This window comes from Lycium ferocissimum, unplaced genomic scaffold (assembly GCF_029784015.1).
Source record: "Lycium ferocissimum isolate CSIRO_LF1 unplaced genomic scaffold, AGI_CSIRO_Lferr_CH_V1 ctg60, whole genome shotgun sequence".
Classification (NCBI taxonomy): domain Eukaryota; kingdom Viridiplantae; phylum Streptophyta; class Magnoliopsida; order Solanales; family Solanaceae; genus Lycium; species Lycium ferocissimum.
Genome location: NW_026726189.1, coordinates 278597 through 290910, shown reverse-complemented (window position 1 = coordinate 290910; position 12314 = coordinate 278597). Strand labels below are relative to the sequence as shown.

Genomic DNA, 12314 nt, shown 5'->3' with positions numbered 1-12314 from the left:
ATGATGTTGCAGAGAGAGGATTAAAAATATTAGTTAGGAAAGTGGTCCGCGTCTTTTTATATCAAATTAGAGAATGTTCCGATAAAACTAGCAGACTAATACATTTGCCCCGCTGTAAGAAAAAGTGAATGTATCGTGTTCTAACTTCTACTTGTGATTGTTACATGATACTTTTTTTTTAAATATCGAAAGTTAGCTGAATAGTACAGATATCAAAGTGAAACCGAGATGATTGAACGGTTTCGAAATGCTTAATTTGATTATACAAATTGATACGATATAAATTCTATAAAATAACCGGTCTAACCATACCATTGACACCCTTACGTGACCGAAGTTTGATGGAGTATCAAATGTGCTCAAATGTACAAACATAAAGGACTATTACCACACTACATAAAACAATAAGGATGACTTTGAGTGTAAGCCCAAACATAAATGACTATAGCATATATTTGTTTGAGAAATTGTTATATTCCAAAAACTTGGAAAGCAGGGGGTAATAGCCGATCCATAGCAGCATTAAGGAGTTTCTAGGGTTTGTTATTTTTTGTGAAGCCCTTTGTTTTTCTCCAAATTCGCAGAGATGAAGCTCACTGTAAAGACTCTCAAAGGCAGTCATTTCGAAATTAGGGTTCAATCCTCAGATACTGTTAGTCCTTTTGTTCTCCTTTTTTCTATATAATATATATACATTATTTTTTGCTGTGTAATTCCTGTTCCAATTTTTCATTTTATTTATCTTTTTTTTTTTTTTTTTTTTGTGTGTGTTTATGTTTATAATTACAACGTTGATAGTGTTGAATGAGCAAAAAAGACAACTTTAGTTCTCATTTGCGTTCTTGACAATTTTGTCCTGGTTTCTGCTTGCTACATTGGTTATTTTCTTGGAGCTGTTTATGATGTTGTGGTTGTGCTTTACCTGATGCCTGCAAATACTACAAGTTCATAATTTTATTGAATTTTAGTTGTTTAGATGTATATGCTTCACCCCTTTTTTTTTTTTATCCCTAGGTTAATTAAAGCTAAATGGTTAGTACAAGGCATAGACAGTCCCTTTGAATCAAAATTGTCCCTTAAATATTAAGTGGTGCACTAATAGTCCTCGAAGTATATAATGTGGTGCATTTTTAGTCTTTATTAACCATTTGTGTCCCCCATCCCCAAAACTTAAAAAGAACAAAATCCATCTTCTAGCAATGGCCAGTGGGAAGGTTTTCCGGCTGAAGGGATGGTGGATTTAACACCTTCTTCTATTACCTGTCTCTATTAATGCGCTTTAGTAGATCAGAATCATTTGGATTTTTGAGGTCTGTTTTATAGGCTCAAAGTGTTCATATACTTAACTGCTTATAGGATACTGGAGGAGGAACAAAATAAAACTTCAGCTGCAGAAGAGTATAGTAGACGTAGCTTGACCCAGCGTGATCACTTAGTTATTCTTGGGTTCAGTTGTGACAATAATGTAGAAAGCAACCATCTTCCAATACCGAAAACCAAAAGTGTTATGTGAATTCGATACCCATGATATTATCCATTTAGTAATGTCAGGAATAGGAAGACAACTCCAGCCCCTTGAATGGTTTATTTTGCTTCTTTGCTGCAATAAAAAGAAGCTAGCTTGATGAATTGGAGAAACTATGACTAGCTAGACATATGAATCAAACATGGTCTCTCCGTTAGCCTTAGACGGAAAAGGTTACCCAATGACTAAATGAACACCACTTCTATATACTTGGAGGACTATTAGTGCTCCGGAAAATATTTAAGGGAGACTATTTTGATTCAAAGCCTAAATACGGGGGACAATTTTGAGCTTTATCTCGTTTGTAAGCTTCGGAGTGCATCGTATTAATCAAAACCTTACAAGTCTAATTTCCAGAGTCTCAGATCATTTAATTGCTTTGAGCTATAAATGTTGGGGCTACTCCTAATTGGTTAGGTTGGTCATTGAAAAATATTTTCTATGTTAACGGGATATCTTGTGATTGTAGATTATGGCAGTCAAGAAAAACATTGAAGATATACAAGGGAAAGATAGTTACCCATGTGGGCAGCAGTTGCTGATTCACAATGGTAAAGTGTTGAAGGATGAAAGTACACTATTGGAAAACAATGTCTCTGAGGATGGTTTTCTCGTTGTCATGCTTAGCAAGGTATGTCTACAGATCTTCAGATTCCCTTTATTGCCCTTAATTGATTGAGTTTTGATATCTCCAATGCTAAACCTGAGACCCCCAACAGGATGTATTTTCTGATCTTATATCAATTTTATGTTTTCTTTGCAGAGCAAAACTGCTAGCTCAAGTGGGACAACACCTGCTCAGGTACTATATTCAAATAACCATTCAGGACCTCTTTCAATTGGCAGTTTTAGTTTGTTTGGTATTCTGATACATACCTTCTTAATCCTTTCTTTCAGCAGCCAGCTACTGCAGCAAATCCTACTACAGCACCTGAAGTGGCTCCGCCATCACAGTGAGTTACAACTTTCACTAATTACTATTGCTTATGTTGGATTTGCTCCTTCTCATGATGCAAATGATGTGTAGGGCCCCACAAGTTGTTGTGTCAGCTTCGGATGCTGCGACTGCTAGGTAACAAATTATGCCAGTATATAACAAATATCTTCTTTTGGGGCTCATGTAGAGTTTTTCGATTACCATATTAGAGTTAATTAATACATCTTTTGCATTGCTGCAGTCTTCCAACTGATGATTATAGTCAAGCTGCATCAAATCTAGTTGCAGGCAATAATCTCGAGCAAACAATACAACAACTTATGGATATGGGCGGTGGAAGCTGGGATAAAGAGACAGTTACGCGTGCACTTCGAGCAGCTTATAACAATCCTGAAAGAGCTGTTGATTACTTATATTCAGTATGTTCCCGGTCTCCCTCACTTAAAAGAAGTGGAAAGCATCGCACACAAGTTTGTTGGTCTTTTGTGCTCTGATAGTGATTTCTTTTTTATTCAGGGAATTCCTGAAACGGCAGAAGTTGCTGTACCGGTGGCTCGAGGTGGAGTTAATTCTGCTGCTGGGACTACAGCAACACCTACTGCACCTTCTTCTGGCGCACCTAATTCTGCTCCTTTAAATTTGTTTCCTCAGGTCTTCCATAGCTTCCCCTTAATATTATTATTTGTCGGTCTTCTCCTTATGTGATTTGTCTAAGCTGGAGATATTACAGGAGAATGCTGCTGGTGCTGGCGGTGCTGGTCTTGGATCCCTTGATTTTCTCAGGAACAACCAACAGGTAGGGTTCTAATCATTAGGTTTTTTTCGCTTTTTGTCTCTAGTCCTCCCTTTTGGACTCCTGATTTGGATTAATGAGACCACCTCACCTCTTGCATCATTCCAAGTCATAAGTTTATTCTTGATATTTCTTGTGTCTAAGTTGCTTTACGTCGTTAATCCTCTGCAACTCATGATTCTTTTGTTTTTTTGTTTTAGTTCCAAGCTTTACGTTCTATGGTTCAAGCTAACCCACAAATTTTACAGGTAAAAGTAGTGTTCTCTACTTTTTTTCATTGCTTAGTTCATTGTGGTGGTCTTGTCTAAATGTACAAGTTGGATGTTGTATTGCAGCCTATGCTTCAGGAACTAGGAAAGCAAAATCCTCAACTTCTAAGATCTATACAGGAGCATGATCAAGAGTTTCTTCAATTAATCAATGAACCTGTGGATGGTTCTGACGGGTTAGTTCCTTACTGTGCGCTATTTGCCAAGCTAGAGTTAGCATTATTTCATTCATTGTAGCGTTTCTCCTCTCCACATCAAAAGATGATTAAATTTTAATTATGTTGTGGTTAAGTATAAAATGATTTTATTATTTTTGCGGTGCTAATTCATGTTACTCAAGAGGTCAAATCTCCTATAGATGAGTGTATTTTGAGTGCTTTTCTATGGGCTATGTTTCAGGGACATGTTTGAACAGGCTGAGCAAGAGATACCCCACACAGTTAGTGTCACACCAGAAGAGCAGGAGGTGATTGAGCGGGTATGAGACATCACTTTAACCCTACTGGCTCTTGGACATTGCAGTTGTTTACGGATTTTGTAATGTTTGAAACTAATTTATTTGCTCATTTGCAGTTGGAGGCGATGGGTTTTGATAGAGCTCTTGTCATTGAAGCTTTTTTGGCGTGTGATCGCAATGAGGAACTAGCCGCAAATTATCTGTTGGAGCATGCAGCAGATTACGAAGATTAAGTGGTAAAATATCTTAGCAGTATTCTTTGGTAAACAACAACAGGTTTTGAGCTGTTTTTAGTACTCGAGATGGTTTGTAAAGGAGGTTTTACTTTAACTTATTGGATCCAATTGATCTTCCCAATTGGGGAGCTTAATTTGTTAGCTTTTCTTCGCACACTCTGCTCGCAAGAATCTTGTTTTGTCCAGGAAGCAAAAAAGAAAGAAAAAGATCATTAATTTGGAATTTGTTCCAAAGCAAATTCAGTGCATGTGTTGGTAATAAGCCGTTTGTAGTACTGTAGTCTCCGGGATAAAAAATCTCACGTTTTTGTAGATGCAACTCTTGCATTTCTATACAAGTTGGTTGAACATTGTCAGTTCTTAAAGAATCTTAAGAGTAGGATCTGGTAATCAATGCTTCAAAAGAGCAAAATAATAGGACTTGCTTTGGGAGTCATCTTTGATCAAACAGCGCCTAGTGTCTTCGGTTACTATTATTAAAGGTGGCGGCTAATTTTCCAATAGGTGAAGCATTCTTTTCCATCACGCTTAAACATCTAAGGCCGTTCAATATGTTCCAAGAGCCCCTACATCTCACGGTAAATACTTACATGTTAATTAACCATGATTAAGTGCTAAAGCTCTACATATAAAAACATGTCATGCATCTATTGGCTTGATGTACTTGATGTAGATGGTTACATGTTAATTAACCAAGATAAGTGCTAAAGCTCTATGTTTAAACACACGTCACGCATCTCTGAGTGTGGTGTAGAAGACACTTTCTTTTAAAAAGCCTTAAGAGCATGTGACTGACTCTGTTACATGCCCTATAGTACATAATTACAATTTTGTTATATACTTATCATGGTTAAATAACTAATCAATTTTACAAGATTATGTTTTTGAATCATATAAATATTAGTGTCCTAATTATTAATCTGTATATTTGAATTTCCATTTTATTTCCTACATACAAATTTCGCAAAATCATGGAATTTACGATACCTGGTTATTTGATTTTATACCACGTTCATTGATACTTAAAATGTTCTGCCATGCACTTCTACCTATGGTACAAATTTCTTCATTTTGATGCGAAGTGCAACAATGTACCAGAGTGTTACTTTTGCAGCAACTGATTAGCTACTAAAAAGAACAAAAATCTATAGTAAAGCCCCACAGTTTTGCATCTGAAATGGTAATCCATTCAGATAAAAAGAAAAGAAATAGCACACTCCATTTTGGAGTTTTGGATACAAGCAAGCCCATATTTATATCCACACAATTTTCATCTGAAATATACAGTTAAATAAAACAGCTGCACCAAGAAGTGGTGGTTATAAATGAAAAGGTACTTAGGATTCATCAACACAGTGGCATCGTCTTACACATTATCCACATGACAGAAAAGGAGCATCGAAACCCTTGCATTAAGAAAGTCCTGTTCCTGCTGAAATATAGTTCAAACTTACTTATCATATTAGTAATTGTAATCTTCATTCCTTGGGTTTCTCAGAACTCCCTGTCTGGAAACAGAATTGGAGCAACCTGAGACCAGATGAACAAAGCTGCAGTTGCCCACCCGGTCACGATCCTGACCCAGACAGATGGCCACCCAACATCCACCAAATTTCCACTCTCCCCCACAGAGGTCGACCAACCTGTTAGAAGCATTGCCGAGTACATACTAGCGAGAGAAAAGATAAGGTGGAAGAAAGAATAGGAGTATGTGACTGGCTTAGCTCTCTCTTTCTCTTCCTCCTCATCGACCTTGTCCAATGGTAGCAAAGGCTTCCCTGCACCTTCAACAGAAGACACAGTTCTTTAGAAATGATCCACATATTAGCTGATCATACTACTCCCAGGTATATGGAAATGGCACTAAATGCTTCTATCAGCTAAACTTGGTACAGGAGGAAGTACCGAATGCAGCCAATATGTAACACTAAAAAAGTTAAAGAAGTACACCAGCAACTTGATTCACAATAACAAACTGCTCTGCCAAATCAAGTGACAATGGCGCAAGTGATTTACAAAGAGACTCTACCTGTAAACTATATCTATTGGGTCAACTAGCTGCTGAACTAGTAGAATAGGTTAGAGTAACTCCCAAAGAATAATATAAAATTTACTTGACACAACCAAGCCTAGAAAAAGTATAAGCCACCAGATAACATAAGCACACCAAATTCGATAATGAAAGGTATAATTATAGCCCCATTAAGTTGAAAAACTCTACTAGATCATCAAGATAGTCCAGCTCCATCAAATGACAGCAAATCCAATTGGCCATATAAGGATTCAGGAGTCTACCAGGTTTTAAGGACAGAGTTTGAGGAACATAACATACGCAGTTCCTACCAGTGAGAATGAAAGAGGTGTAACGTTTTAATATACCTTCAGGAATAGTGGAAACTAACCTGCACGTGGTGAACTTGGAGGAGAAAGCAGAGTTGTAGAAGAGCCAGCACGAACAGCAGAGTAGACAACAGATAGAACTGTTGTTAGCAACCCTAATGCAAGTGTACCACTGGAAACAGCCTTGGAGTGCTTATGTAGACCGTTGCACTCATAATCCCTAGGTTCACTTGCAAGTGCACTGTAGCAAAGGTACGTACAGTACAAAGATAAAACTGATGCAGGTAAAATACTTCCACCAACCTACATTTAGAAAAATTGATCTCAGAATAAAGGAAAAAGATCAGAATATAGAACTCATATTCTGACAAAAATAATGGCAGTAATCTTCGCAGTCAGACAAATATTTCATTTCCAACAGCTGGTCAATCAGCAACGAGCTTAAATACCTCAAAATAAACAGATCATGAGTACAGATCAACATAACCTATTCTTCTCTTTCAGTAGAAACTCAGGCATAGTGTGCTTGGATGATTTAACAGGATTTTCCCATGCATGGAATGATGGCTCTAGGGGGAACCTTTTAATATCAAATCAAACTTATTAAAAGCTTTAGTGGGAGTTTATTTTATTCACGGGGGTGGGAGAGTTGAGGGGGAGGAGACTTCATGACAGAGATGGTTCTGAGGGAGCTGCCTGGAAAGGTTGCATCATCTCAACACAAAGATATAGGAATATACCCAGCTACGAGTCATTCAAGGGAGAAATATTGGAAAGAGTTAGCTCCAACTCCTCACTCTCCGAAAGAATTTTGCTGCATCTATCTACTTGCTCCTGTTGTTACCTAGACCATTCTTGACTAGTTCAAGACGTTATGTTCATTAATGATTGTTGCTTAGAGTTCGCAATATTGAAGAGTTCTCATAAGGATTATGGAGGACCAAGTTTAGGATGAACCCAATACGCTACTTAGCAGCTAAATGTCCTGGTTTAAGCAATTCCCACTTAGACCATACATTTAGGGTGATTAAAATAGAGTGGTTTCGTTACAAAACAATATGTTACATGAACAAGAAATCGAAAAAGCTGACAGGCCCGCTAGTGAGATACTCTCCAGCTTCAAATAAAACAAGCTGCTCTAATGATTAAGGACCAAGATTAAAATCCTAAAACCAAACCCAAAAAGAACAACAGAAAACAAAACAAGCACACCATGCCAGCCTTTTTCCAAAAACTAACTTTAAGTTCTGAGATCTTGAAAAAAACACATGAGACCACCTTATATGAAATTTAGTCTTCCTTATCATTGAAACTAGCAATAAACCTAACCATTTTCTTCAAATCACTTAGAATAAACATTTTCTCAAGATCTAAAGAAAGCATAAAAAGATTCACGAGAAGACCAACTTGAAGACATGAAGAAGAAAATTCTAACATGGAGAGACATAAATGCAGCATATGTAAACATAAAAGCAGAGCTTTCTAGCTTCCATGATCTGCAGTAACCTCAACTACCAAAAGTTGCAGATCTGCTTTGTCTAGTAAGCACATATTTACAGTATTGCAATCAGCACAAATAGAGGTATCAGATGAGAAAAGCAAATGAACGTTTATGAAAGTGGCAGATTTGCCAGCAAAACTTAGCGCCACCAAAGGTTTTTAGAAAAAGGAAACACTGTGCAACAATAAATGAATTAAATATATGAAACCTACCGAAGGATGCAGTGTAACAACAGCAAAGCCGAAGATCAATATGAGGGTCATCACTATAAAGAAAGTGTTAAGCCCACAGTCCTGTCCAGATGGAGTGAAAAAGTGGAAGAGCAGTCCGTTGAAGGCAAAGGTAGCCACATAACATACAAGTGAAACGACAAGCAATGCCACATACCTGTAAAACAACACACAACAACACAGCCAACCAAAAGCAGGAAGAGAGATTAGAGTGAGGAGGATAGTGAGAAAAACCAAAATTAAATAACTATGCAATACATGACAAAACTAACCAGAACTGCTCATCATATCCAACCCATTTGTCATTCCAACTATGCACAAAATCCAACAAGAGCACAACTTGCACAAGGAGAAATAGTCCAGAACCAAACTTGGAAATTGTCTCTGTATTCACAAATAAATACTCAATTGCCACTTCTCAGAAAAAAGTACTCAGGTGCAAATCCACGTGTATGGGAGATAATTTGAAACTTTGCATAATAATTTAACACAACATTTCAGGACTTTAAGAAAAACTAGCACATCTTACCGTAGAAGCTGATGATTCCATTTGGAAGGAAAAACATAAATATTACCATGAGGCACCAGCAAATGACTTTCATCATCCAACCACCATGGTGCATACTGTCACGGGGGTCTTTCTGGTTCTTTACACCAATCATTAAGATTGCTAAGAGAGTAAAAAAAAGGAAGTTCCCCAAGCTAACCCGAAGCACAGCATCTGTTTCAAACCACTCTCTGTTTGGTGTCGTGTGAAAGCTATTAATCCCTGCAATATAATCAATGTATAAGGATTCTTGGAAGATTAGACAACCCACTAAGAGTAAAAACTATAGTTCCAGCCAAACTACATCAAAATCAAGGTTGTAGACTTAGGCGCTACTGATGAGCTCACAATATCACCTCAAAGAGGTAACTGGGACTGAAAGGGATAGAGAGTGAGAAAGAGATACACAAAAAATTATTTCAGCCTATTACTCAATAATCAGACAATAGCATACAAAGTACAATTTGTCAAAGCTTCACTATTTCTAAACTCATAATTGAAGCACAGGCTCTGATCCCAGGAAAAAAATAAGGAAAGCAAAGCCATCAAAAGCCAGAAAAGTTTCTGGCATTTTTTCGTCTATTAAATATGTAATTTGTTTCAACCTTCATTTTTTTTTTCCAAGAAGGGATTCACCGCAGGTTATCAAATGACAAACTAGCTCTGTTTTATATTTTTATAATATATTTAACTTCTTCACTCCTAAAATCTACACTACCTGACCATTATAACCTTTGAGGAAGATTCCCAAATTCTCAAGTTTTCATCACCTTGCTTTCATTACTTTTCAAGGAAGATAACATTGAAAGATAGCAAATTAATTAGACAACCTCTTCTGCTTCAAATGCTAGCTAAGCTTGCAGATGCACACAATGATGCGGGGTTTTCCATTCTTCATCCTCTTATAACATTCCTAATAACCAAATATGCAATTGGCAGTTTGCGTTGCACTAATCATTATTGCAGAGGCCACTTTTCCAGGTCGAATTGACATGGCCGAGAATCAAATCATGGGCTGACTTGTTCTACCAATTCAAGATGTTATCTTGCCCGAAAAGAACAATTTTTTGTTAGTAGAAGGGGTTACAAAAGCCTTACATGGAAGGTTAAAAAAAAAAAAAAAAAAGCTTTAATTGGCACCACGAGAAGCATCACATTACTAGTTCGTCATTGGTACAAATTTGATTTGGTATCTCGTAGTTTAAAATGAGTATTGACTTACATTCTGGCAAAGGCACTCGCTTTCCAAATTAATGAAATAGCTCAGTATTGAAACTTTGGCAACTGAGTTAGACGAAGGTGCTTGAAGCCAATTTCACAAGAGGTAGACATAACAATTAGCCATTTCTACATCAGGAACATAATTAGATTTGAAGTTAAAATGAAATGCTGCAAAGAGAATGAGCAGATTCTTCCAATGGAAGAGTTCATTGATTCAAGGTCATTTCCTTAATCAATGAAGGAAATTACATCCCTACCACTTGTCTAACTCAAGTTGCCACCGACAGGGTTCGGTTCAAATTTGACTGTTTGCAGCAGTCTGAAATCTACAAGGGTATGTGCCTGCATCCATTGGTCCATCTATGTTTAATGGACTTACAATAACCATTTTAGCCTCTTCGTGCATTAGTTTAAGAACCATTTACGCCCACCTACTTCTAATTAGTAGGATCAACTTAGGAGTCGGGACGATTGATGTTAAACTTGCAAGACCAAATTGACAAACAGTCAATGGTAGAAACACAGTGAATGACAACAAAAGAAAGATCAGATAAGTAAAGAAGCTCATGTATCATAATTGAAAAGAAAAAAAAAAAAAAAAAAAAAAATCTTACATGGTATTTTCTCCATTAAAGGTGCAGCAACCTCCCTAAGAATCCACGAGACGATGAGTGACAAAGCGAAAAGACCACAATAAGCAATCCTGGCAGAACGGCGGCTGATCCCTGACACTACCGTACGGCAAGCGTCACAAGCGCATGCCGCACAGCATGACGCAAGGCAAGTAGCTGCCCACATATTCACCAAATTCTAGCTCCTCTTCAACGATTATCCAATAGCAACCCTGAAATCCCAAAATCAAACCTTTATCATCGTTTTTTCTCTTTTTCCCCTTTTACACACGAGAAAATTTCCATCTACCAATAAATAAATTGAACCACACTTCCATGTAATAATTATGATAAGTTAGGTAAATTACACTATGAATTGATCTTTCTAGTAAACCCTAATAGAAGAATTAAGAAAGTTGCAAACGAGCTATGAATCAATAATCAATTTGCCCACATGGAAGATGAGGAAGTCGTTTGAGGCCTTTGGAGGCTACTACAAGCACCACAAGATGGCTTATGATATGTGGAAGGTGGCTTGGGGGTTGATTGAAGAAGAAGCTACTAGAAAAGGGGCCAAATGCGCAAAGTAGCCAAACGTGCAAACAGGGACATTTCTGCAAATTGGCTACATTTGCAAACTTGGACAAGATCGGGAGTTGGCTATTTGTGCAAACGAGCTATGAATCAATAATCAATTTGCCCACATCTTGACCAAATTCTAGTCCCAGAAATCCCAAAATCAAACCTTTATCATCCTTTTTTTTTTCTCTTTTTATTTCTTACTTGGCACACGAGACAATTTCCACCGATCAATAAATAAATTGAACCACAATTCATGTATGAATTAAGGTAACCCAAAGGTAAATTAAAGTAGGAGATGATCTTTCTAGTAAACCCTAAGAATTAAGAAAACAGCAAACTAGCTATGAATTAATAATCAATGTTGTGTTAACAGTAAGGGGAGAGAAAGTTAATCGGATGGTTTACCTAGAGCTGGATAAGACAACGATGATCGCGATTCGCAAAACGAAAATTTCTTCTTACGACTTGAAGGCGAACAAATACCAAAAAAGAAAAAGAACAAGGAAGATGCCTCTTTGTTGTCTTGGATGACGAATGTTCTTCCGCGGGGGGGCTCCACGCGGGGAAGTTCACATATGTAAGTACCGCTATTTAAGTTATAGCCGAAAATTCGTAAGTTATTGTAAGTTTAGCCACTTTAAAATCAACTTCAAAAGCAGGAATATGAAGATTTAAAATCTTTAGACATACATCTTTAAAATTTAGCTCGTCAAAGCCTAACTTTAGACATGTTATTCAAAATTCAAACTTTAGATATTACATTTTTGGTCATAAATTTGACCTGTCAATCTCAAAAACTCAAAACACGTATATCTAAATTTTGGACTTTAAGTGTGATTTCAAATTCAAACATATTGATCATATTTCAAAATTGAGAGATAGTTTATATAGCCAGTCAGTTTATATAGCCAGTCTTCACCCTTGTTGATGTTTCCAAGATTTTCAAACAACATCCACTTGATTTATATTCATTTTTCATATTTGAGATTCAAGACTAACTTCTTCAAGACGATGATGATGGATTTTAGATGGTTCATTAGTTTACTCCATGGAATGTTGTAAGAG

General features: G+C 37.0%; 2 protein-coding genes across 3 annotated transcripts; one reads left to right on the top strand and one right to left on the bottom strand.

Moving 5' to 3' along the window:
- Window positions 1-470: 470 nt before the first annotated feature.
- Window positions 471-4358, top strand: LOC132045129 (ubiquitin receptor RAD23b). Its single transcript, XM_059435666.1, has 12 exons — window positions 471-652; window positions 1995-2156; window positions 2289-2327; window positions 2423-2478; window positions 2553-2597; window positions 2704-2881; window positions 2979-3113; window positions 3193-3258; window positions 3456-3503; window positions 3591-3700; window positions 3924-4002; window positions 4098-4358. Exons 1-12 carry the CDS (start codon window positions 587-589, stop codon window positions 4212-4214), a joined length of 1101 nt encoding a protein of 366 aa, XP_059291649.1. The 5' UTR covers window positions 471-586; the 3' UTR covers window positions 4215-4358.
- Window positions 4359-5538: 1180 nt separating this feature from the next.
- LOC132045153 (uncharacterized) lies at window positions 5539-11810 on the bottom strand. 2 transcript variants are annotated; one of them, XM_059435691.1, is made up of 7 exons: window positions 11655-11810; window positions 10671-10900; window positions 8818-9057; window positions 8561-8672; window positions 8271-8445; window positions 6620-6860; window positions 5539-6001 (listed from the first exon to the last, which is right to left on the bottom strand). In XM_059435691.1, exons 2-7 carry the CDS (start codon window positions 10852-10854, stop codon window positions 5712-5714), a joined length of 1242 nt encoding a protein of 413 aa, XP_059291674.1. In that variant the 5' UTR covers window positions 10855-10900; window positions 11655-11810; the 3' UTR covers window positions 5539-5711. The 2 variants fall into 2 exon arrangements, with proteins under 2 accessions (XP_059291674.1, XP_059291675.1); XM_059435692.1 differs by having other exon boundaries at window positions 6626-6860.
- Window positions 11811-12314: the final 504 nt, after the last annotated feature.